Below are 24,426 nucleotides of genomic sequence, written 5' to 3'. Positions count from 1 at the left end.
TAATTTACTGTACAGATAACAAAATCAATCCACTAGATGCTTTTATTCAAAACATTATCTGTTACCTTTTGCATCTACAACAATGTAATCTAGCATATACATCCATTAGACTACATCTCGCTACAATAGCAGCCTGTCTCTAAAACAGACCACACTTGTCTTTGTTTAGGGTAACAGCTATCAAAGCATTTTTGGAAGAACTTAGAATAATTCCACCCAGAGTTCCACCCTCTCCAGTATGGAACTTAAATATTGTCTTTACCAGACTCATGGGTCCTCCATTTGAACCTCTGCATAAATGCGAACTACAGTTCCTCACCTGGAAAGTAGCTTTCCTAGTTGCTATCATCTCTCTTAGAAGAGTTAGTGAACTCCAGGCATTAACCATACAAGAACCATTTCTGCAAATCCATCACAACAAAGTGGTTCTTAGGACTAACCCAAATTTTCTACCTAAAGTCGTATCTGCTTTCCACCTTAACCAGTCTGTTGAACTCCCTGTGTTTTTCCCTTTACCAGATGCAGTAGCAGTACGAGCTCTTCACACGCTAGACGTAAAAAGAGCAATACTTTACTACATTAAAAGAACAAAATCCTTTAGAAAGACTAAACAACTCTTTGTGGCTTTCTCCCCTCCTCATAAAGGCAATCCTATCTCAAAAACAGGGATTGCAAGGTGGATTGTTAAATACATCCAAATATGCTATGTTAAAGCCAAACGCACATAAACCATTCCCCCTAGAACTCACTCCACACGTAAACTAGGGGCATCTATGACATTCTTAGGGAACATTCCCTTATATGACATCTGCAAAGCAGCAACTTGGTCTACAACCCACACACGTTCACCAAACACTATTGTGTAGACGTGCAAGCAAAACCACAAGCTAATTTGAGCCAGGCTGCATGAAGAACACTTTTTCAAACCACTGCAACAGATACAGGTAGCCACCACTAAGAGGATAACTGCTGTATAGTCTATGCACAAGTATATGATCCACAGATCCTATGCCTCGAACGGAAAATGCATCTGTTCTTGGCACGTAGAGCTGTAGATTCGTATACACCCACCCGCCTCCCCGGATACCTCTATCTGTTCCAGTACTATCTTACTTAGATAAATTACACATGGACATCCTTTTCTATTTCTTACTAACTCCTTCATAACCCTCCATGGAAAAATAATCTGGAGATGGAGTCGATGCCTATGCACACTATCGTCCTAAGGAGGAGTCACCCACCTCGTGACAACAAAGACTTCTTCCAAGACAAAAACAAAGTGCAAACATCCAAGCCCAACAGCAGATGGCGATCTATGCAGAAGTATACGTCTACATGCCAACAACAGATGCATACTGGTAAGTAGCATTTTCCTTCCTAAACCTGCACAACAGGGTTTGTTGTCTGTTTGAAATAGCTTGTCCGCTATTTCAAGCACAAGACCAAGAGCTAGGAGATTGTGTCTGAAAGAACTTAATCCTAGCACCAGTTTGTGAAGGCGGAATGGAATGCTTCGTGGAGCCTCTGGAAGTCTTGCTTGGGGCTTCTTTGGTTGAATTGGAATCTGGTGTTTTGCGCATCTGGATCTGCATCTGCAACCTGGGTGAAGTTTATCTGCTAACTAAGTGGTCCAGTGACAATCCTTATATACTGAATCTTATCAGAGACTAGAATTTCTGACATAAGTTGAGAAATGTCTGACATAGATTATGTGCCCCAAGGTGTGCGTCTCAAAGATTCCATATGGACATATAAGGTGAAAGGACTTTATTTTACACTACACCATTTTGGCTATTGATGTTATATGACCTTGAAAAAGGCACCTGTCCCGGACTGATGTTGCACTGGGGATTTTGTTGATGTCTATATATCTGAATGACTTCACAATTTCACAGTTCTTGGAAAGATAGGCACAGATGACCTCTGTCAAATGCAGACATGTAGATGCTTCTGCATAATTTGAGGAAAAATGGCAACCTCCATTATCAAAGATGGAAGCCACTATTACCTAGGATGGATTTGGTGCAAAAACTAAATAAGCTCGACAGGCTAACTAAAATGGAGACTATAGCTGAAATGGAGCCTGCCCTGCATATGTTTAAGAACCTAAAACTAAAAGTATGAATTTAGCCCTTTTTGACATGGTCACCGCCACTTTTTGCCTGGTAACTGATGTGAATTCGACTGGAAGTGCACTGGTTTCCTGCTAACCAGGTCCCCAGTGTCGGAGCTCTTACCTAAATCTGTACAATTGTGTCCCCAAATTAACAAAACCTTTAGCACCCTCTATGTTTTTTTTTGTTTTTTTTTTTTTACAGAGGTTTATATGGCGCGAACTTGACCCGAAACGGGGTATCGGAGCGCTTTACATAAGCACCAGTTATGTTACATTAGGACACACATTCATTTTTGTTAGGCACGGGAAGATTAAGTGATTTGCCCAGAATCACAGGATGTTCAGCGTCATTGCCGAGACTCGAACCCAGCTCCCCAGATTCGAGGTTGACTGCCGTAGCCGTTAGGCCAACTCCTCTCCCCTGTTAGTCCCTATTAAATGGCACCCCTGTGACATGTGGTGTTTTCACTTTTGTCTGCACCAAAGCAGGCAGCCTACAATGGCAGCCTTGCATTGTGCTTGGTGAGGGGTTCCTTAGGTTGGCACAATTTGTACTGCTGCCTTTAGGGATCCTCTTTAGTAACTCAGGCCCTAAGTACCACATCCCTGTGTGCCATGTCCCCTAACACTGCATGTAATATTTGTAAGTGACCCCTAAACCAGGCCTGACAGCCATAAGGCAGGGTGCTGAGTATTGCATGTGAAGGCATACCTGCAGGAGCAGATATGTCCCTGTGCTGGTCAGTCCTGTTACTGCCAGTACAAGTGACCAAGGAAGCCATTTCAAAACATGTGTTGGACACTGGTGAAAACGAGTTCCCCAGCTACATGATGGTTTCACTGAAGATCAGCATGTCTGGTATCAAACATCTCATATTGGTAAACTCACACTGATTCCAGTGATGGATTTACCAATACACGCACCCAGAGAGCACTTTAGCGGTCCCCCCCTGAAAACCTACCAGCCTCTGGTGTGCTCCCTGACTGGTTTCTGCCAGCCTGCCACCCAAGACACTGTTCTGACCTAGTGTGAGAGTCTCTTCTCAAGATGCCCAGAACAAACGCCTGTCCGGGAATAGGGTTTAACGCCCTTCCCATAGACTGACCTTGAAATACGAATCTGGCTCCCCCTCAAAGGAGAGGAAACCCACCTCTTGTCCTGAGTCCCATTGGCACGTGGACAGGCGGAAACATTAGCTAGTCAGGTAGGCGTGCCACCCCCAGGCTAGTACCACCCCTAAGGTGGGCTAAACTGAGGTGGACATGATTTTTCAGAAGTAGCCATCTTTGTGATGGTACACTTGGGAATTCTGGGACAGGGTTATGCCCACGTTCAACAGGAAGTGGTCATATGGGGGCGTAGTGAGCCCAAGTGTAAGTAGCCCATTGGCTACTACCCTACACTCCCCTAACACCTCTAAATTGAGTATTTAGGGGAGCCCCTGGCACTAGAAGAGCAGGTCCTAAGGACCTGAAGAAAGAAGATGGACGAGAATAGTCGCACGGCAAGAACAGAAGGCCAAGCAGCTGACTTTGTGCCAACCCTGCTGGCCTGCCTGCTGACTTCACCTATTGCACAAGAAGGCAACTTGTCCTGCAGCTGGTGACTCCCCAAAGCCCAGGAGACCTACCAGACTTCACCCAGGAACCAAGACCTCTTGCAGCAAAACTGTCCCCTCCATCCTGCAGAACAGCCAAAGAAAGACCAAGTCGACTCTGGCCCACCAAAACCAGACACTGCAAAGCAACACTGCATCTGTGGCCCCGTCCCCTCTGACAGTGTCAAAATGGGCCAAATATGTCAGCCTGGTACCAAAGCTCTGTGGAGTGACTAATTGTGAACTTCCCAAAGTTCCTGCAGCCCCTGTTGGCAGGCCTCCCCAACCGCGAGTTTACCGGATGGAGAAAACCTGACACCCCAAACACCCTCAACCAGGATGCCCTGTCCAGAGGACCAAATGTGTTCCCACACCCTCCACCATTGCAAGACCTAAACACACTTGTTGATTTCACCAAGCTGGTCCCCTCCTGCAGCCTCTTTCTACCGCGACTGTTCTCCATTGGATATCACTGGGCACCCAATGCTGTTTGACACTTCTGCACCTGCCCGCCCTAGTGCCGCTAGTGGTGTTTTTCTGGTGTTGTCTTGGACCTTGCCCAGTTTTGGGATTGAAAGGTATTGTGGATTCCACCACTGCTGAGGGCGATGGGCTTGGCCGTCTACCAACACTAGATCTGACACTTGACCTTGAGATTGATTCCACTGACGTGCTAAGCATTCCTGAAGGGGACGCATTCAGAGTCTTGCATGGGGTACTATCATGATGCAAGAGGCCATCATTCCCAGTAGCTGCATATATACTCGAGCTGGAAATGACTGGTTGGGCTGAAACTTTGTGTTGGGTAGCTGTGCGCTTTATAAATCCTTAAGTAAATAAACAAGCATTTGCAATGCAATCGGTCTCGCCTTTGGGACCTTATATGTATTTAGCTTTGCAGCACATAAGTCTGGGTGATGAAACTTCTACTGTTCTTTTACATGGAGGGAAAGTCAGCACCAAACTGCGTGACACGCCAGGTATGGAACACATTGAGAGAAATATTGCCTTTTCAGCAAGAAATGGTATAGTCCAAAGCTCTGTTTTTAATATAAACTTAGGGCCTTCAGTGGTCATATCAATGAAAATACAAGATTAAAAAAAATATTGTTGTCTACGGGTACTCGTCGAAGACAATTTCTATGGACTGGAATCTAGAGAATGCTAAAGTGATTCTGGTATTTTACTGACCTCTGCTGGTCGTTTTCCTTCAAGAAAGTTACATAAGAGGTAGTTGCCAGAAAAATTCAAAAAAGAAAGTCTCTCCGCGGAAAGCAATTCTTGTATTTTACTGACCTCTGCTTGCAGTTTTCTATCAAGACAGTTAAATAGAGGCAGTTGAACCAAAAAAAAAAGTCCTGAAGCGGAAGCAGACAAGTCCTAGGGTTGATCTCCAGAGCCCACACAGTACATAAGACATATAAGTATATAATAAGTATATACTAAAGTAATGCTCGACCTAAAAAGCCTAAGAATATAATAGGTATATACTACAGTATATACAAGAGGTCTTGAATGCTCAACCTTAAAAGCCTCGTCTCAGTCCTGTCTTAGTGTTGCACTAGTCTGTTTCACCATGTTCTGATTGTAGCTTCTTGTACAGTATAAAGGTTATGCTTGAGAACAATGGGATGGTCTGGGATACCCCTTTTCCTAGGGAGGCCCCACAATTTTAAGTAGTCGACTACATCAAAGGCCTTTATGAAGTCAGTAAAGTACATGTTGAATTCCTTTTTGGTATTCCTTGTTTTTTTCAATTATCTGCAATAATGTTTCTTGTTGCTCAGGTTTTTCTGAACCCAGTTTGCACATCCAGTAATTCTCTTTCCATGTAGCGCTCTGTTTCCCATTGAATTATCCTGTGCAATATTTTCCTGGCATGTGAAATTGTGCAGCAGTGAGCACCATCTGTGAGGCTTACTTTCTTTTTTTTAAAATTGGAATATAGATTGGGAGATATCAATCTGTTACACTTTTATAGTTAAAATGCCGGAAACGAGGATTATTCATTTAATGACATCATAAAAGGATGCTGTGGGCTTGTTAAGGGAGGGGATTCAGAAAAGGTAATTTTTTTAAGCAGGCTCCTTGGAAGGGAGTTGAAGAAACGCCTCGCCCTCCACCCATCCCCCATAAGCATTTAAAAAGTCAGATTATTTTAGCGGTTCCATTTGCTTTTATCATCTGTCTATGATGTCATTATACATTAGAATGCATATTGAAGTTTTAGCAACTTAAAAAAGCTGTATTTAGGACAGATACTGTTTGCAGTAGTTTTGAGCAATTGGTGGTTGCCACTGCAGTTTTTCACGTTAATCTGCTTTCACATAAGAAGTTGTGTATAACTAATATTTTGAGACCCAGGAGTATTTCCGGTTCAGCTAGTACTCCTAAGTATTTGTACTGTTTTATGAACCTAGTAAAACTTGTTTTCTGCAACATTTTGGATACTGTGTGAATGATTCCTCGAGGATCCATTTAAAGAGCGGTGTCATCTGCCAGCATGCAAGAAGGACACATATCTGTCAGGGTAAAACAGCCGCCCAGGAGATGAAGCAACTGGCTTCCCAGTGAGGGATGAGAGCTGGGAGACAGGTGAACATTAGGGGAACATTATGTTATATTGGTTCTTGCTAAGAGAGATTTGCATAGCTCAGCATCGCCGTTAGTATTTTCTCACGGGTTTGTTGGGTTTGAGTACCTTCACATCCAAGTCATAAGCAACCCTGAACAAACTTACAAAATACCATCTACAGGCTAAGAATGATAGGGGCTCACGTTTTACCAGCATAACAGTGGGCGCAAGATGGCGGACGGTGTAGGGTTTGTCCCGGAGACAAGACTGGCTTCCTCAGCGCACGCAGATGGGCCTGGAAAAACAGCATTAGAAAGCAGTCCAGTGGACAATGGTGGTGCACAGCAATGTACGGTAAACTGAAAATAAAGATGAGCAAAGCTGCTGAAATTACGTCACTTAGAGTCATGGCTGGAATTAATATCCCTACAGGAAGGAGGTGCTGAGTGTCTCAGGGGAGAGCACTGACTTTTACACATCGCCTGGCATCTTTGACGAATCTGAGAGATCATCACAAGAGCATGCATGAAATACCAAGCAACAAGCAGGAGAATCAAGAGGTTTGCTGTAGCAGAAAACAGAATAGTTCTAGAAATAAAGTAAATATCAAGGAAAGAAGGGGTGTATTTTCAGGTGATGGCCTACAGATCATTTTTGTAGTTCACACCAGTGCGATATTCATGACTGATCAAACAAGGCATTCAAAATAATAAACAACAAGGGTGCACGCCTTGCGCAAGTAGGGGTGGGGGGGAGGAGTGCGGCCGAGAGCAAGCAGCGTTTCCCTTGCAGGAGCGAGCGCGATAATTGCTACCAGATGGCACCTCTCGCTCCCGCAAGGAAATCGCCAAACGTGCACGTGTTGCCATTCAAAGCAATGCAACATGTGCACGTTTTTGCCTGCAAAACCGGAACACTTTCTAAAGGTCTCTTGCTACGCAGCGCATGCGCGTTGCGTAGGCGAGACCTAAAAACATGACATCATAGAATCACACTTACAACACTGACATGCCCAAAAGCCACCCTACTTGTGATGCAGTGCAGCGTCACCTGTAATGGCGGCTGGGGAATTTTTAAAACTGGCAAGACTTAAATTGGTTACCCGAATTGGAGTAAGAGAGTGTGTTTGAATGATTCTTCTATGGGGGTTCTGTGGAACCCCAAGAAATGTCTGGAAAAAAATAGCACCAAATGTTACATTTTACATTCATTTTGCAAAAACATTTTTAAAAAACGCCAAAGCTTTTACAGGCAGTTCGAAAGGACGCTCAAGAAAACGTTTTATAGAGGGCTTCTGCCCCTCAGGGTCACTCATGCTTCCCCTTTGCCATCCTGCTGCTTCCTCATCTTTTCACTTTCTTTCAATATGTTTCTCTTTCCACTCATTCTAGCCTTTAGCTCCTATTCCCTTCACCTCCCTCCCCTTTTATGATCTTTCCAATACTCACAACTTTCCCTCTCGTTCTTCCTATCACTCTTATTTCTCTTCATGCTCACTTCTCTCTTACAGCAAGTGTTTCTTATTCATGTCTCTCGTGCACCTAAACCCTTTTTCTCCCCCTTACACTTCCAATCTCCTGGTTCCTCATCCTTTCCTTTGGATGGGGCCTGAAGCCATGATCTAGGACTAATGTAATGACCACAGGGAAGCACTCTTTAGGAAACTATTCTGCTGCTTGCCAACGTTTCTTTTTTTTGCCACAATTTCTAGGATTTGGGAGGCTGAGTGTTTTCGCTGAGAAAGAGACTGTACCCACTATTGTATAGACCAACCCCACTGTCTTGGGGAGGCCAGAATCACTGAAATAGAATAGGCCCAGTAATTTTGGTTTGGTATGGCAGCCGTTTCAGCTTCTCCACCCAACATCGTTGTTCACCTGCATCCTTGCTTCACTGTCTGTCACATCCGGAAGCCACAGAAATGTGACAAGGACAAACAAGCTGCTCACAATATACACTCCCAGGATGGATCACTGTAGGAGTGGCTGACCGGGCTCAGAGATACCCCAGAGCCTGCTTCTAGAGATCAAACAGTCACAGTCCATCTGGCTCCAGATTTAAGCAAGCATTGGCAAAGCCAATAGGTCTCGCCTACAGGAGCTACTGGGTTTGCTTTTTAGCCATGTTGTACAGCAGCATTACACATCAAAGTGTTTGTTTGTTTTTTACTTTCAGCCATGCTGCTGCACAACATGGCTAAAAAACATTGACAAAGCCAATAGCTCTGGTAGGTGAGACCTATTGGCTTTGCCAATGCTTGTTTTTAAAGCGGAGGGAATAGGTTAGGAATGGGTGGGTAGGTGTTTTTCCTTCCTCTTTCTTGGTTCGTTATTGATGTTAATTGATCTGTTTCCTTTGAGGGAAAGTTAAATATTTGAAATTGTGCATTGGATGCAGTTGCTACAACGTATAATCTGCATCGCTCTAGTTATGCTTATTTGTCTAAATATGAAAAGTGCTGCAAGACGCCTTGCATCCACATATCTTACACCACATGTAAAACCTCTGACTTGTGCAAAATTTAATAAACAGATTTGAGCAAAAGAATATGCATAATTGATGTTCATGATTATCACAATTATAAAAAGTATAATGTAAATGCGTGGGTGGCTCCAGCCCCCCACGCAGCCCTGGGGACCTCCACCTCCCTAGGGCGAATTCACTAAAATGTGGGGAGGGTCTACGCCCCCCCACCCCACCCCACCCCACAGCCCCGAGGACGGGCACCTCCCCGGGGCTATTTTTAAAAATAATGTGTGGGAGAACTCTAGCCCCACGCAACTCCTGGAGCAACTGTATAGTAAATTATATATGAGGACCACTACCTCCCCTTGTGGTGCCGTAGACGGCCCTGGGGACCGCCACCCCCCAGGGCCGGCTCCAGCAACGTCCTGGGGTATCGACTACTTGTACATTGCAGTTTGCTATGGCTTGGCGGGAGCGTCTGGTCCGCTTCTTGGAAGCGAGAGCATTGGAAATGCTAATTCCTAAGTTTAACATCCATATAACATTTGTTTTTTTAGTGAATTTCTAAGGTTTTTAAAAAAAGCTGATTCCGAACTGTAATGTCCCTTTAACCTTTATTTTTTTCAGTGAATATATATATATATATATATATATATATATATACACTAGATATGAACATCTAAGCATTGTAGCTGCAGTCTCTGTGTAGAGTTGGAAATCTGTGTCTGTCCATCTCATTGTCCATAATTTGCAGCACCTAATGAAATAGATGGACTGCATATGGTTTATTGTTGTTGTCACTGTTATTTCACTGTTTATGAACCCCATTGTATTAACATAGGTGACTGTGGATTGTCAGCCTGACAATATGAAATATTCAAGACTGTGACTCTATGAAAGACACCAAAGCTGGATATTTACAGCTAAATTACTTACTTATTGCACTTATCTGTACCCAAATTGTGCCAGCTCCAGACTCGTGGCTTGAACCCATTGATGGTTCTAGGTTATCCCAGCAACTGCCTGTTAATATTTTGTGATAAAGGTGTTTTCTAGTCATGTAACTAGTTAGGGCAGTGTAAGCGTGCATCATAGAATTTTGAAAACAATACCTTGAGTCCCTTTGTAGTTGTGATGCATTTACACAAAGTTAACTTAAATAATTCGTACTTGACTAATTTTTGTTCTCCGTCTGATGTTTTTGTCTTTCCTTTATCAGGATGCTACTGGACACATAGAACGCCATGCCGAAGAAGACAGCAAGATAGACACGTGAACAAGCTGGCACCTCCCATATTGGGAAGCGGATTCATATCTTGGACTATTCCATATGTTAAGCGCCGTGTAACTCATCTGTAATGCCACATGCTCTTATCCTCTTACACCTATCTTTAACTTTCCCAAATCTTTTTTCGGGTGAAGAAAAGAGGGGTATCACTGCACTGTAATGTGGTGTATAAATGAGAAATGTGTTGGAGCTTGAGCCAAAAAGCATAACGTAGAGGTCTTGTTTATAAATAGCCACACATACAACCATGCCTCTTCCCTACACTTAGAGACACCCTCTCCTTGATGTAACATAGAATATAGCATTGGGAGAACACCGTGCTATTAAGGTTCAGAGTCTCTCTTCGTAGCATATGCCGGTGAGCCTCACAATCTTGCATTCATTCCCCCTTCTCTCCTGTGAGCTTACAAACCTCAGTAAGGACTACTACTTCTCGGACTAGGTCCTCAATCAGACTACCTTGCCATCATTAGTAACTTCTTCAGGATTCGACTTGACCTCTATCGCTCCATATTTGTTTCTTGATGCCAGACTATTTCACTTGAGTGGAAGAGCCTCACAGATGAACCAGAGTTGATTAAACTAGGGTTAGCTATTTTGGGATCAGCATTGATCTGTCTTCTAACTAGTTCCCTAATTTAGTCTTCTCCTCTCTATTTTCATGATCCATGCCACTGGTTGACAAAGATCAAAATGTTTCTGTATTTCCTCTGTTGACATGCCACCACCATCTCCTAGGCATAGGCTTCCATGAGAGTGACACTGAAACTGGTCAGACCTCCAAGTAGCAAAAAGAGAGAACACAGACCAATCTCCTCATGTGAACACACCTTTGCTTTGCAAGTCCCTGGATTCCAAACAGAAGCTGGGCTTAAACATCTGTTTAGGGGCGAGGTGGAGCAGGATGAGGCAAATCATTTCAGCAGTTAAGAAATGATGAGACATGGGGACAGGTTTACAATTTTACCCCAGGCTGGTTTTTCATATGCAACTGCCTCCCTCTTGTCTGAGAGGCAGGCAAGAAGGGTGCATGTTTTAACGTGGTAATTTTAGTTTGTTGATGGTTTTAGGAATTGGCCTACTCTTTAGACACAGTGGGAAAGAGGGATGCATTCTCCATCGCCACCTACCTAAACATGCCAGGTTCGGGGGTCAGATACTCGTTTATGACCTGTTTGGAGGGTATAGGCTTATAACGTTTGCATATATGGCCGCTGTGGTAAAATACAGTGAGGATCGGAGATCCTTAGGACAATGATCAACTCGTTGAAGCAAGTATTCAGTGCATGCCCTTTTACACATTGATGAGAAAACTGACATTCATTTCTGAGCATTCCCTATGGAAATGAAGTGCGAGAAACGTGTCAGTAAACTCAAATTCTTACTTGCGACCTTGCCACCTAGAATCAGTTTATGGAATTTTACAAACCTCTGCCTTTGAAATAGGCAAAGGTTTACATTTTTTTTTTTTTGCAATACTGTCTGTCCTTTTAATAACCTTTTATCTTGACTTTTAGTAATCTAGCAGATGCCTCGATCAATGCTTATTTTTTCAACCTGTAAATCTAAGAATTTATTTGATTTTCCTAATGATGCTCTGGGCATATAGAGAAAAATATTTGCACCTTCTGCTTACATTACAAGTCTTTTAATTTGAGAACCATCAATACTTCAGGAACATGGACATGTCTGGTCTGAAACAGTCGTTTGGCTGGCTGTTATTGTGCCTTGTTTGAAATTAGTGATTGATGGGAAGCATTGATTTGCAGCCTGTCTTACTAACATCATCCATTTAGATATGCCCTAAAGTGGAAGTAGATGATGTCCATCACTCACCTGGCTCTTTCTAATGAGGTTTGTGTGTGTATGCAAGGAAAGACAAAGTCTTGGTGGTTCCTTACAATCTGTTCACTAGCGAAGACCTTAAAACCCAGGAAAGGAAAGAGATGACCACGTGAAAGAACATAGTCATCGTCATGAAGGAGTAGAGCCATGTGTTTGAAGATTAGCGTTTGGTGAGTGCAGTGCTTGTGTCGTTACAGGGATTTGAGTATGTTGGAAACTTTTATTTTAGGTTTTTTCTTTTTCTTGTTTTACCTTTTGACAAATGTTACGAATGTTGAGTGATGAAGATCTAGAGTTTCATTGTGAGTATGCAAGATTTTTTGTGGAAATTCTTTGAGGTTTGCACAGTATTAAAGTGCTTGTGCTAATTGAAACCAATACTTTTGTTTGTGTTCAGTTTCAGCTTTGACCCTGCAGATGTAGTAAGAGTGGTTGGTGTGAGTTAGGAATTCAGATGTACATAAATCCTGGCTACCCAAATATGAGTTAATTTCATAGATTGTCAAGTTAACTGATTGTCCTCAGTTTGAGGTGTTCATTTGTCCCTGACTGAGAATGAAGACTAAGAGTCAAAGATTCTAAGACTAAACCAGTATATACGTTGCTACAATTTAAACAAATAACTCAGCTTAGAGAAGTAAACCAGACCCAGACCATACACAGATGGTGCACAGTAGGATTTTACTTGCAATAAAAATGTTCTGTTAGGGTGCACGTTTCAGACTACATTAAACACACCTTAGCCAGTAAAACATAAACCACACTCTACGTTTAGCACATTTATAGTTGGAACCAGCATGTGGCTGTATGGGTCTGCTAACCCAACTCACTGCGGGGCAGCTCCCACAATCTCTCCAGGGCACAGAAATCCTCATTGACAACGTGACTGTTGAGCTAGGTTTGGCCACACCATCATTACGATAGCACCTCTGCGTTCGCCTCAAGCACATAGCAAACTACGTGCAATTGTAATCCTTGTTTATAAATTTAGTGGTGCTACATGTTTGAACCTGCAGCTTTAGATGTGGTATTGAATTAATTGCATTGCAGCTGCACTCTGCCTTGCAAAGTAATGTCACTAGCATAAAATCAGTCCACACCAATTAATTGATTGGTATGTATTGCATATATATATATAATGAGCTCCTTCGTGTGTGGTACTCCACAACAGAACAAACACTGCCCACATCCTTGTGTTGTAATTTGGTGCAATTGTGCTTTGTCTGAGAAGCGACCCATAAGGGATTGGTGCAGTGACATTTTAATTTGCACAATCTGGGCCCAAATGTGCTTAGTTGCCATTTTGAGGACTATGGTCCTTCTAAAATGCAGGCGCAATTGTGCAATTTTTTAATTTTGTGTGACTTTTTTACTGAAAAATGAGAGCAGTAGTAAGTAGAAACGTATGTCTCTATAATGCACACTCCTTACCTTTCTTTGCTGGTAAGTAGTACTGTGAGCTCCTATTTCTTCCAAGCCTGCATCACCACAGTGAAATGTTACTATTTCCTTCAACCAAAACTTTTTAACAAGCTTTCCTTCATATAGCTTTAGCTCGTTCATCCTACTAGTGTGTCTTTTTTGTTCTGTTTTGCTTTTTTTTTGTTGCTAAAACGCTTGAAAAGATTCACAACTTTTCTTGGTCTTCATACATTCATGACGCATGGCATAAAGGTGTCTTATGACCTTTTACAGATGCTGACTGTCAGTCTATGCTACTGACTACTATTACCAACCACAAACTTAATTTGTGATGAAGCAGTATTACAAGTACCGGAATTGACCAAAGAAGTTAGTTGCGATTTAATTTTGACATGACTCGCTGTGCTGCAGGAAGTACTGTCAATTTGTTCACTATTAGAATTTTGTCACAAGTAGAGGAGCGAGTACAGAATATTTATATTGCATTATATCTAGGCTGAGCTGTTTTAGTTCAATCTGTCAATAATATTTATGGAATCCCACGAGTTTCTTTGTGGTAGGCTAGCAGCAGCACCATTTGACCTGTATGGTTTCACAGAGTTTTGGTTCAAAGCTGGAACTGTCCATTGAAAACCATTTGTTAATTTTAGTTATGGTGTGCCTGTTGACTTTTTGAATTTGAGGAAAGTAACACTGCGCAGTACAGGTTTGTGATTGCATGGGTTTATTTGATTTTGAAAGGATTAAGTAAAAACACTACAAGTAAGATTTAGGATTATGATGATAAAGGTATTCTGTTTTGGGAGGGTTTTTTAATGAAACAGGCTACTGTGCAAAGCTCTACAGTGGATTTTGTACCCTTTTTTCTTAAATATTTCTATCTGGCAATGGAGGATAAATACCTCAGTTAGTTAGCCAGAGTCACACCAAATATGTCTGTACTGATTAGAGGCATTGCCTGAGATTCTTTCATTTTAAAGTTAATGTTGTGTTTCCTTACTACCACCCAGTTCCAGTGAAGAAAGGCTCAACTGAAGCAACAATCTATAATCTGCTAGATTATGTGCTTGCTGTATGTATGGCAGCATGAAATTAAGAGTGATGGTACAAGTCCGATAAAAGAAGCAAATCATGCTAATGTCTTCTGTAACATTTGACTAAATGATCCATCACTCATACTAATATTTATGTTGGGCAACAGCCCAGGCATTCTGTTATTTTTATAAATCACAGGATGCGTCCCAGACCAGGGTGCAGCTTGATGACTGTACTGCATCTTGCTTTTCCTTGGTCCTTTCTTCAGAGCATACCCTTCTGTTTTTGTAAACTTCAAGCTAGTTTGGTGGTGGGCCTTATATTTTCGTTGCTGTAGCAGGAAGGCTGTTAAAGCTCGTAGTAGGTAAGCTGAAACAATTTATAAAAGACATGGGTCGAACTTGTTAGTTTGGTCACCTCCACCTCGCGTGATTCCTAAGCATGGAAACATTGACGAAGTTTGTGTGTTGATATGTGGCACACTCTGCAACCCAGCTTCTGTTTGCTCTCCTTTATAGGGACACCTAATTCCCACCTGTTCATTTTCAGACTGTCGTCAAGTGTGTTGCGAGTCAATTTTTACAAAAGAGTAGCTTGGAACACATGCAAGTAAGGCAAGGGTCGACATTCGGCATGAATTGGAACAAAGGTGTCATAATTACCAGTGGGTGTTGTTTGATTAGATTGGAATTTTAAAAGACAAATATGAGACATAATCAAAAAACGTTTTATTACAGAACAGAAAACATCTATTTGTGAAAATAAATTGGGAATTTAGGAATACACATATTCACATAAATATTTACATATTACACACTGTGTACAGCTAATCCTTTCAGGAGGATCCAATGGAACATTGTAAAACATGCATTTAAGCCTCAATTTCCATTTAAATATACAATTGACTACCAGACAGTTTTTGATAATAAATGTTGCCATTAATGTATAACCATTAAATAATATCATGCACCCTAATCAGCTCCCCACCCATATAAGGTCAAGCATGAGTTCATAAGTAACCTGTCCATTTAAACTAGAGGCAGACTCCTATTTAAAAGAGTTAATGTTTCTTGGAGTAGGTGAGTCATATCGGTCTGAAAGATCCAGTGATAAAACTGCCTATTGTGGCAGTCCTTCCTTTGCTTTGGCAGAAACGGAGCTATCATAGTTCATTGTGCCTGTTACAGATACCTTCATGAGTTTTTATACCCAAGCTCCTTCGGCCGCCACAGTTCCTTGTTGGCTGAGAAAATGTGAGAGTGTAATATGGTTCTTTGTCTCTCACTATCTGATATGTTTCAGTAAAATATTTCAGCCAAATTTCAGTCTTGTGTACGGCCTTTCTTCCTCGCTTGTGATACTAAGCTGTGAATGTTACTTACAAGAAACGGAAATGACAAAAATAAAGTCTATTTTAAATCACTCTGAATCTTGTGTTCTGTTACTGTTTGGCTATCTACCTCTTAATTTTCATATCTGAAAGAAACACGTAGTGATAGATTCCTTACCTTAGAATTACCCCCAGGCGTCAGACTGGGTCCGGAAAGTTTTCATCAGCAGTACCTCTGCACGTCGGTAGGCGTTGTCGTGCGGCTCCGCGTGCATCGTTGGCATCGTCTGCGCCGAGATGATGTCGCTGGAGCTACTTAGACGCACCCACGCGCGCTGACGTCAGTTCTTTCTTTGTCCGTGCCAGCAAGCGCAGATCCGGGAAGAGCAAGTACCCCCAATCACTTTTTGACTGAGTTTTTTTTAGGCCTTTTGTCTCAATTTCTTCGAGTCGATCGACTCCTGGTGTCGTAGGGATGCCAGACTTTAAGAACTGTGGGGACTGTTACCGCATGATGTTGGTGACAGACCCGCACCGCGTTTGTCTCTACTGCCTGGGGCGAGACCACAACTCCAAGTCGTGCCCTGACTGCCGGACCATGACGTCGAAGACTTTGCAGGAGCGGTCCCGAAAGTTGCTGGAAGTCTGGCAGTTGGCTCCGCGCCGCTCAAGGTCCCGGTCCTGTGGGAGGTCGAGGGACAGGTCGCAGAGCTGTAACCATCGTTCTTCTGAATCTGTCTTTGCACTCTGGGTCAGGTAAGTCGAAGCATTCCAAAAAGAAGTCGAAGAAGCGTTGTTGCTCCTCGACTTCCCGTCGCGGCTGAGGGTGCGGGTGGTGCCACCCCTGCGGCTCCGGCGGAGCCTGCGGCGTCGTCACCGGCCTACCCACCTTTTCCAGGTCCGTCGGCGACGGCTGCTCAGGAGCAAGTTTCTTGCTGCCATGGCCCAACTCTTTGGGCCGTCTGGCCCCACCAATGCGCCTCCGGGCCCCGTGGGCCCGACTGGGGGGTCTTATCCTTCCATCGCCGGCGGCTCCAGCGCCGCAGGACCCCCCGGGATCTGGTATCGGACCCCGATCGACGCCGGTTGACCTTGTAACACCTCCACTGATGTTGACCCCACTGGCACCTCCTCCGACGTCGCCCGTTCCTAGGGACGTCGTTGTCCCCAGTTTCAGCCCTGAACCGGATGCCGAAAAATGGGGCCATTTTTCCCCTATGTACGTCCTCCTTATTTTCAGCCTGTTTCGCAGACTTCGGAGGAAGGGGAGTACTGGGAGGGGTCTGAGGACCCTCCCACACAGCAGTGCGATTATGATCCAGACTGGGCAGAGGATTTGGGGGATGCCAGTGGTCTTGACACCTCACCTGACCTTGGCATGCTGTCTCCTCCTACCGTGGCTATGGAGGTGGGAGCCAGTTACGCAGTGGTAGTACGTAGGGCAGCTGAGGCCCTCCACCTCTTACTCCCTACGGTGGCCATCAGGGCTAACCTCCTGACAGAAGTGCTTCAGCCGGCGGCAACCTCTTCGGAGCCCTTGCTGCCTTTTAATGACGCACTTTCTGACATCCTTTTGGGCACTTGGTCCGGGCCAAACACTGGGGCTCCTGTGGACAGGAACGTGACCCGCCACCATCGCCCTGCTCTGGGCGACCCCCTCTATCCCCCCCAACACCCCACTCCTGAGAGCTTGGTTGTCCAAGCCTCTGCTTCCCAAAGTGCGTTTCCTTCCGCACCCCCGGATAGGGAATCCAAGAAGCTGGAACAGCTTGGCAAGAAGCTGTTTTCATCTGCCAGCTTAGGGCCTTCCGCTTTTTGCTCGTTTTAGTGGCCACGGAAGGGGTGTCCCAACATGGATTTGGCCGTAGCCTGAGAGTCCTTAAACCGCTCCAACGCACTATCCGCCGTATTGCCAAAAAGGCGAATGCCATCAAAGGGCATGTCCATCAAGGTGTTCTGGACATCTCCTAACCACACCGCATGCCTCTTGGGCTGTTATTCCCACTCTCTGTGGGATACGGTTGCGCAGGTGCTGCCCAACTGTCCGGATGAGGCACGGACAGTACTCTCCCAAGCTATAGCAGCTGGTAGAGACGCAGCAAATTTCACCATTCGTTGTGAGCTTGATATCGCCAACTCTCTGGGCAGGGCAATTTCCACGACAGTGGCGCTTCGGCGCCACACCTGGCTGAGAACAACTGGCTTCTCAGGAGATGTCCAGAACACCTTGATGGACATGCCCTTTGATGGCATTCGCCTTTTTGGCAATACGGCGGATAGTGCGTTGGAGCGGTTTAAGGACTCTCAGGCTACGGCCAAATCCTTGGGCCTGTCGGCCTCTCGCCCTCCTCCGCCTTCCGCTTTTTGCTCGTTTTAGTGGCCACGGAAGGGGTGTCCCAACATGTTAATTCCAGAGCCACAGGCCTGCGCAGCAACATTCTCAGCGCAGCCGCGGACGTGGGAACCATTGAGTCGGTTCTGGAGGCCAGTAGGCGGGTCATTTCACCTCCATCCCCGCAGCATCCACTGCAAAGCCTTCCTAGTCCGACCTTTCAGGACCATCAAACGCCAGTGGGCGGCAGAATTCGCCATCATCTCCCCCACTGGCGCAACATCACATCGGACAAGTGGGTGCTGCGAATTATCCGAAGGGGCTACTTCCTCCCCTTCGAGACTCCCCCTCCAGCCATGCCACCTCAATACCACCGCATGTCGGGGGACAATCTTGCGCTTCTTCAGCAGGAAGTCACGGCCCTCTTGGCCAAGGGGGCCATCGAGTGCGTTCCTGGGCCAGAAGTAGGTCGTGGTTGTTATTCCCACAAACTTTCTGCTCCCCAAGTAGGACAAGGGGCTGTATCCTATCTTAGACCTTCAGAACGTCAATCGCTTCCTCCGGAAGGAGAAGTTCAAGATGCTCACACTTGCTCAGGTCTTGTCTGGCCTAGACCCGCAAGATTGGATGGTAGCGGACTTGCAGGACGCTTACTTTCATATTCCCGTCCTGCCAGCCCACCGCATTACCTGCGGTTCACGGTAGGCCACGAGCACTTTCAGTTCACCGTGCTCCCTTTTAGCCTTACCAGCGCCCCTCGGGTGTTCACGAAAGTGATGGCGGTGGTCGCAGCTCATCAGAGGTCCCAGTCTTCCCCTATCTCGACGACTGGTTGTTGAAGGCGGGCTCACCCCAGGCAGTCGTCTCCCACCTCCAGACTACGGCCGACCTCCTGCATTTGCTGGGGTTCTCCATCAACGTGCCGAAGTCGCACCTGATTCCCTCTCAGAAGCTCTTCTTCATCGGAGCAGTTCTGGATTCGGCGCAGTTTGGGGTTTATCTTCCCGATCATCGAGTCCGAGCTATTCAGGCTATGATTCCGATCTTTCAGCCTTTTTACCGGGTTACGGTCAGGGTGACCCTCCGGGTCTGATGGCCTCCTGCATCCTGTTGGTGGATCATGCCAGATGGCATGTGTGGCCTCTGCAGTGGGACCTGAAGTTCCAGTGGGCACAGCATCAGGGCAACCTGTTCGATCACGTCCAGATCTCGGAGGGCACTGCACAACAATTGCAGTGGTGGCTCACAAATCACGATTGGGTCAATGGCCGATCCCTCTCCCTTCCCCAACTGGAACATACAGTGGTGATGGATTCGTCCCTTCTGGGATGGGGCGGCCTAATGGGAGAGGTGGAGATCAGAGGACTCTGGTCTCCGGTGGAGTCCTGGCTCTATATCAACCTTCTGGAGCTTCGGGCGATCCGACTTGCACTGAAAGCATTCCTTCTCTCTGTCAAGATGAGAGTAGTGCAGGTGTTCACGGACAACACCACCGCCATGTGGTACTGCAACAAACAGGGAGAGGTGGGGTCGTGGACCCTATGTCAGGAGGCTCTGCGTCTCTGGACATGGCTGGAACATCAGGGCATTTTCCTGGTGGTTCAACACCTGGCAGGTTCTCTGAACGCCAGGGCGGACAAACTCAGCCGCCGGTGCATGATGGATCACGAATGGCGTCTGCACTCGGACGTGGCGCAAGGTCTCTTTCAGCAGTGGAGAGAGCCTTGGTTAGATCTATTCGCCACCGAAGAGAACGCGCAATGTCATCAGTTCTGCGCCTTGGAATTTCCAAGGCGGCATTCGATAGGCGACGCTTTTCGTCGCGAGTGGAGTTGCGGTCTACTATACGCCTTTCTGCCTATACCACTTCTACCCAGAGTGTTGAAGAAGATCGAGCGTAACCAGGCCCAAGTCATTCTTGTGGCTCCGGACTGGGCTCGAAGAGTATGGTACTCCGAGCTACTCAGCATGGCTGTCGATCCCCTGATCCGACTGCCTCTTCGGGAGGATCATCTGTCGCAGCAACAGGGGACAGTCTTCCACCTGAAACTGTCCAGCCTCCACCTCCTTGCGTGGAGATTGAGCGGCGGCAGTTGACGTCTTTTGACCTGCCTCCTGAAGTTTGTGATGTAATTTTGGCAGCCAGGCGTTCCTCCACTAAGACGGTATACGCCTCCAGGGGGAATACGTTTGTGGCATGGTGCACAGCAAAGGCTGTCGATCCCCTTTCTGCCCCTCTTTTAGAGGTCCTTCTATTCCTTCTTTCTTTGCCCCAGCAGGGCTCTGGTCTGAGCACTATCAAGGGCTATCTCTCGGCCATTTCAGCCTTTTTACGGCTTCCAGATCAGCCTTCCCTTTTCAAGTCCCCTGTTGTAAATAGATTCTTAAAAGGCATTACTCATTTTTCCCTCCTGTTCCTTTAATAATGCCTCAGTGGGACTTGAACCTGGTTCTGACATATCTGATGTGTGCTCCCTTTGAGCTACTTCACAACTGTCCTCTTTGTCTTCTCACTTTAAAGACCGCTTTCCTGGTGGCCATCACCTCTGCCAGAAGAGTGAGTGAGCTCCAGGCCCTTTCTTCTAAACCTCCTTTTCTCTCTGTCTATCCGGTCAAAGTGGTTCTACGGACTCGTCCATCTTTTCTGCCGAAGGTTGTCACTGCCTTTCACATCGGGCAGACCACTTTGCCCACCTTCTTTCCGCCTCCGAATCCCTCAAAAGAGGAAGAGAGGCTCCACCGTCTGGACTCAAAACGTGCGCTCTCATTCTACTGAAACCGCACACAACAGCTTTGGGTGGATGACCAGCTCTTTGTTAGCTATGTGGGCGCCAAGAAGGGTCGGGCCGTGCACCAGCGGACCATCTCTCGGTGGGTCGTTCTGTGCATAAAGGCTTGTTATTCTTTGGCTAAAATGGAGCCTCCGGTGGGGCTGCGCGCCCATTCTACCAGGGCAACGGCAGCCACTACTGCTTTGGGACAGGGAGTTCTCTTACATGACATCTGTCAGGCTGCTACGTGGGCCTCGCTGCACACGTTTACCAAGCACTACTGCCTGGACAGCCAAGTCCGGAGAGACGGCGTCTTTGGCCGTTCTGTTCCCCAGGACTTTCTGGTGTGATATTGGTTGGCAGACCCACCACCGGGGTTGGTATTGCTGGGGTATCTATTCTGAGGTAAGGAATCTATCACTACGTGTTTCTTTCAGATGCACAAGTTACTTACCTTCGGTAACGATATATCTGTAAGAAACATTAGTAGTGATAGATTCCTTACCTCCCCACCCGTCCTCCCCGTTCTGCGAACTGATTTCTAGGGTTAAGGTCATCCCTTTCAGGGGCCTAGTTTCATGGCACCAGTTTCTTGCATGGCTCTACGTTCCTGGCGCGGAAAGTCGTGTACAGAACTGAAGTCAGCGCGTGTGGGCGCGTCTAAGTAGCTCCAGCGACGTCATCTCTGCACCGACGACGCACGCGGAGCCGCATGACGACGCCTACCAACGCGCAGGGGTACTGCTGAAGAAAACTTTCAGGATCCAGTCTGACGCCTGGGGGTAATTCTAAGGTAAAGAATCTATCACTACTAATGTTTCTTACAGATATATCGTTACCGTAGTTAAGTAACTTGTGCCTTTAGTAAAACTTCATCAGGACACATAGTTGTATTTCCTTTTAAAGTAGGTGCAATGTGTTCTTCTTTGTCTACAAGCACAGTTTTTGACTCTTGCACTTTTCTGGTTGCAAAGTTGTAAAGCACTAGGAAAAAAGAAGTTGTGTTTCTGAAAGAATAAGCAACCGCAGAAATTATTTTATAACATGAGTGTCTTCATTATGTATAGTTTTTTTAAATAATCCATCCTTTAAAAATAAGCCACTTTTGAAAATAAAAACAATGCCCCTCTGGCCATCTGAGTTTGCTCACAGGGCCAGGGGGACAGTGTGCACTTTTCAATGCCCCTTAGAGTTTTTCCCCCACCAGTGTTTCCTGGCGGGGATGGGCATTGAAAAACGGCTATATGTTTGCCCATCTAAATTAGGTGGGCAGACATATAGCCAAATCTTCGACGGCCCTTACTCTGTCAGAGAAGTTTGACCACAAACTATGGTCCACCTGAATTAAAATTGGGTGGGTGGACCATACTGTTGGCAGGGAGAGAATTCCGTTTTTTCTACATTTTAATCAGGCATCACACTTAAAACAACATTTTTTGCATTGCTACTGTGTTTGGTACCGTTTGACATATCTTCCGAAACTCCAAAAAACGAAAGTTAACTTTTGCTCGTTACTTTAAAATTTAATATCACTTTATCTGAGTGTCATTTCACCATTTTAACTCCAAGAGTGAGAGTTAACACGAGGCCTAGATAAAAAATTGCTGTTGAATGAAACTAAATTTAGCATTGCCATAGAGCCCAATTTTTACTTTGCATTTTTAGATTTCATTTAAAGTATTTTAAATCAAAACTGGGTCCATATGTAAGTTGGAAAACACTCAAAGACTACAAACTTTACAAATCGTATCTAAATGTGGAATCTGATTGGCTGTTAAGAGCTGACCGTTTGGTTCGATCATTTTGTCATGTGTGCGAACCGTGCTCTAGAAGGATTTTCACCCATGTGGAAGGAAGAAATTATGGGTACAGGTCAATAACAAGGTAACGGGTTTACCCCACACTGGGTGAAAAGAGCCACCCCCACCACCACAATCCATGTTGTTTTTTTTGTATGACCCAGACTTCAAAATTAAGTCACACACAAAAGAGAAGTAGGAGTATTTGGATTCATGCTGTTATATTTGGTGGCATGAGCTTTGTATTTAAAAACTGCCCTCTACCACAATTTGTGGCATGCTTCATCATAGGGCTTGCTAAACACCCCAGCGAAGACCAATGCCTGTGGTGGAGCAAAAGGGAGGGGGAAGACAATACAAACATAACATCGTAGGGATTCAAAATAGAAATATTAGTGCAGAACATAGAATCTAAAACTCGCTCAGGAATATCTGCCTAAATACTTTATTCCTGTATTTCCCGGTCAGGATTAAAATGAGTATAGGATGGTGGTGTGGGGGATTTTTAGTAGACCTTCACCCCTCCTAACTGCATATTTGTCAACATGTTTCAGCAAACTGGATGTAGCCCTAACACAGGTCTTTACGGCTTTCGTCAGGATCTGAGATCCCCTATATTCCTCTTCTTTCCTCCCTTACTTTTGCAGGTTGAGGATAGACCCACTCTGGTCTTGGGCTGCTTAAACACACTGCCGTTATACCAAGTTTCACAGTAGTTGAAGCTCGAAAAGGCACGGGAGCGATGGTGGCTCCCTGTAGTCAAACATTTGTCAAGTTGAGGCCGCCGTCCATGCACTTCCCTCCTCGCGCCGTGTAGGTTAAAAATTATCTGCAGAACTGGCTTCATAATTTCTGACCTACTTTTAATGTAGAGTGATTAGAAATGCTCACCATCACTTGCATATGAACGTCTCCAATCGTCATGCTGAAAGGTTACTGGGGAAAGGGGTAGATGGCCAATTTCCACTTGTGCGTAGCGGGTACATTGTATGGTTGTGTATTGTAAAAGGACCTGTGAGCAGCCCTGGATGTTTAGTTCTGTTTTTTGTCATTTGTGCATTGTTTCCTCCTTTTGAAGAATCTTTAATTCTGGCACAGGTTGATTTTTTTCCCCATGATATTTTCTAATCAAAACCTGTGTCCAGCAAGGGGTTTTCTGTTATTCTGGAACTTTACTCTTGTTCTTTCAGATAGAGATTTCTAATATAAGGTTCCTCACCTCAGAATATCTCCCTAAGCCAGACTGGATATGGAGAATTTTCCAGCAATGCCTCAGTGCACCGATAGAGGGCGTCAGGCTGCTCTGCACTGACTCCATACCAGTGACGGAGCAGCATATAAGGTCCGCTCGTGTGCACTAGCAGGAGTTTCTTACTTTCAGCACCTTCTGAATCGGAGCTAGAGCTCCTTTCCCACCTTTATCGGTCTTCTAATGACTCGAAAAAGGCTCTTCAACAATGTGCTTAGGAAGGCTGTTCCCACTGAAAAAAATAGGATTTGATCTGTGCCACAACTGCTGGAGGCAGAAGTCAGTCATGGACCTGTACAAGGTGTGCTTTTGGTGCCTGGACTGCAGCCACAACTCTAAGTTGACCGACGAATAAACCTAATGCACCCAAAGGCGATTTGAGACTAGGAGGCAAACTTGTACATCGCCAAACATAAGAAGTAGTTGCGGTATTCACACAGGTCCTGCACCCGTTCCCAGGTGTTGTCCAAGTCCCCGCTCCACTTCTCCTCTAAATGTTTGGGCAAGCCAATTTCAAGTGAAAGCATAAGAAAGTAAAGCAGCCCATCCCTCCACTCTGATTTTAAAGAGAAGGACTGAGTTTTGATTTGCCTCAGGGTC

At 45.2% G+C, this 24,426-nt stretch overlaps 1 protein-coding gene across 3 annotated transcripts in view; it reads left to right on the top strand.

Moving 5' to 3' along the window:
* ZNF106 (zinc finger protein 106) overlaps positions 1-15,774 on the top strand; it is a 387,174-nt gene extending 371,400 nt beyond the window's left edge. For all 3 annotated transcript variants that reach the window (XM_085627097.1, XM_085627096.1, XM_085627098.1), the window contains exon 23: positions 9,975-15,774. In XM_085627097.1, coding sequence (XP_085483223.1) covers positions 9,975-10,031 — 57 coding nt within the window. In that variant the 3' untranslated portion in view covers positions 10,032-15,774. The remainder of the gene's footprint in view (positions 1-9,974) is intronic.
* Positions 15,775-24,426: the final 8,652 nt, after the last annotated feature.

The sequence above is a fragment of the Triturus cristatus genome, chromosome 9 (assembly GCF_964204655.1).
Source record: "Triturus cristatus chromosome 9, aTriCri1.1, whole genome shotgun sequence".
NCBI classification, from domain to species: Eukaryota; Metazoa; Chordata; class Amphibia; order Caudata; family Salamandridae; genus Triturus; species Triturus cristatus.
This window is presented reverse-complemented; position numbering and strand designations above follow the sequence as displayed.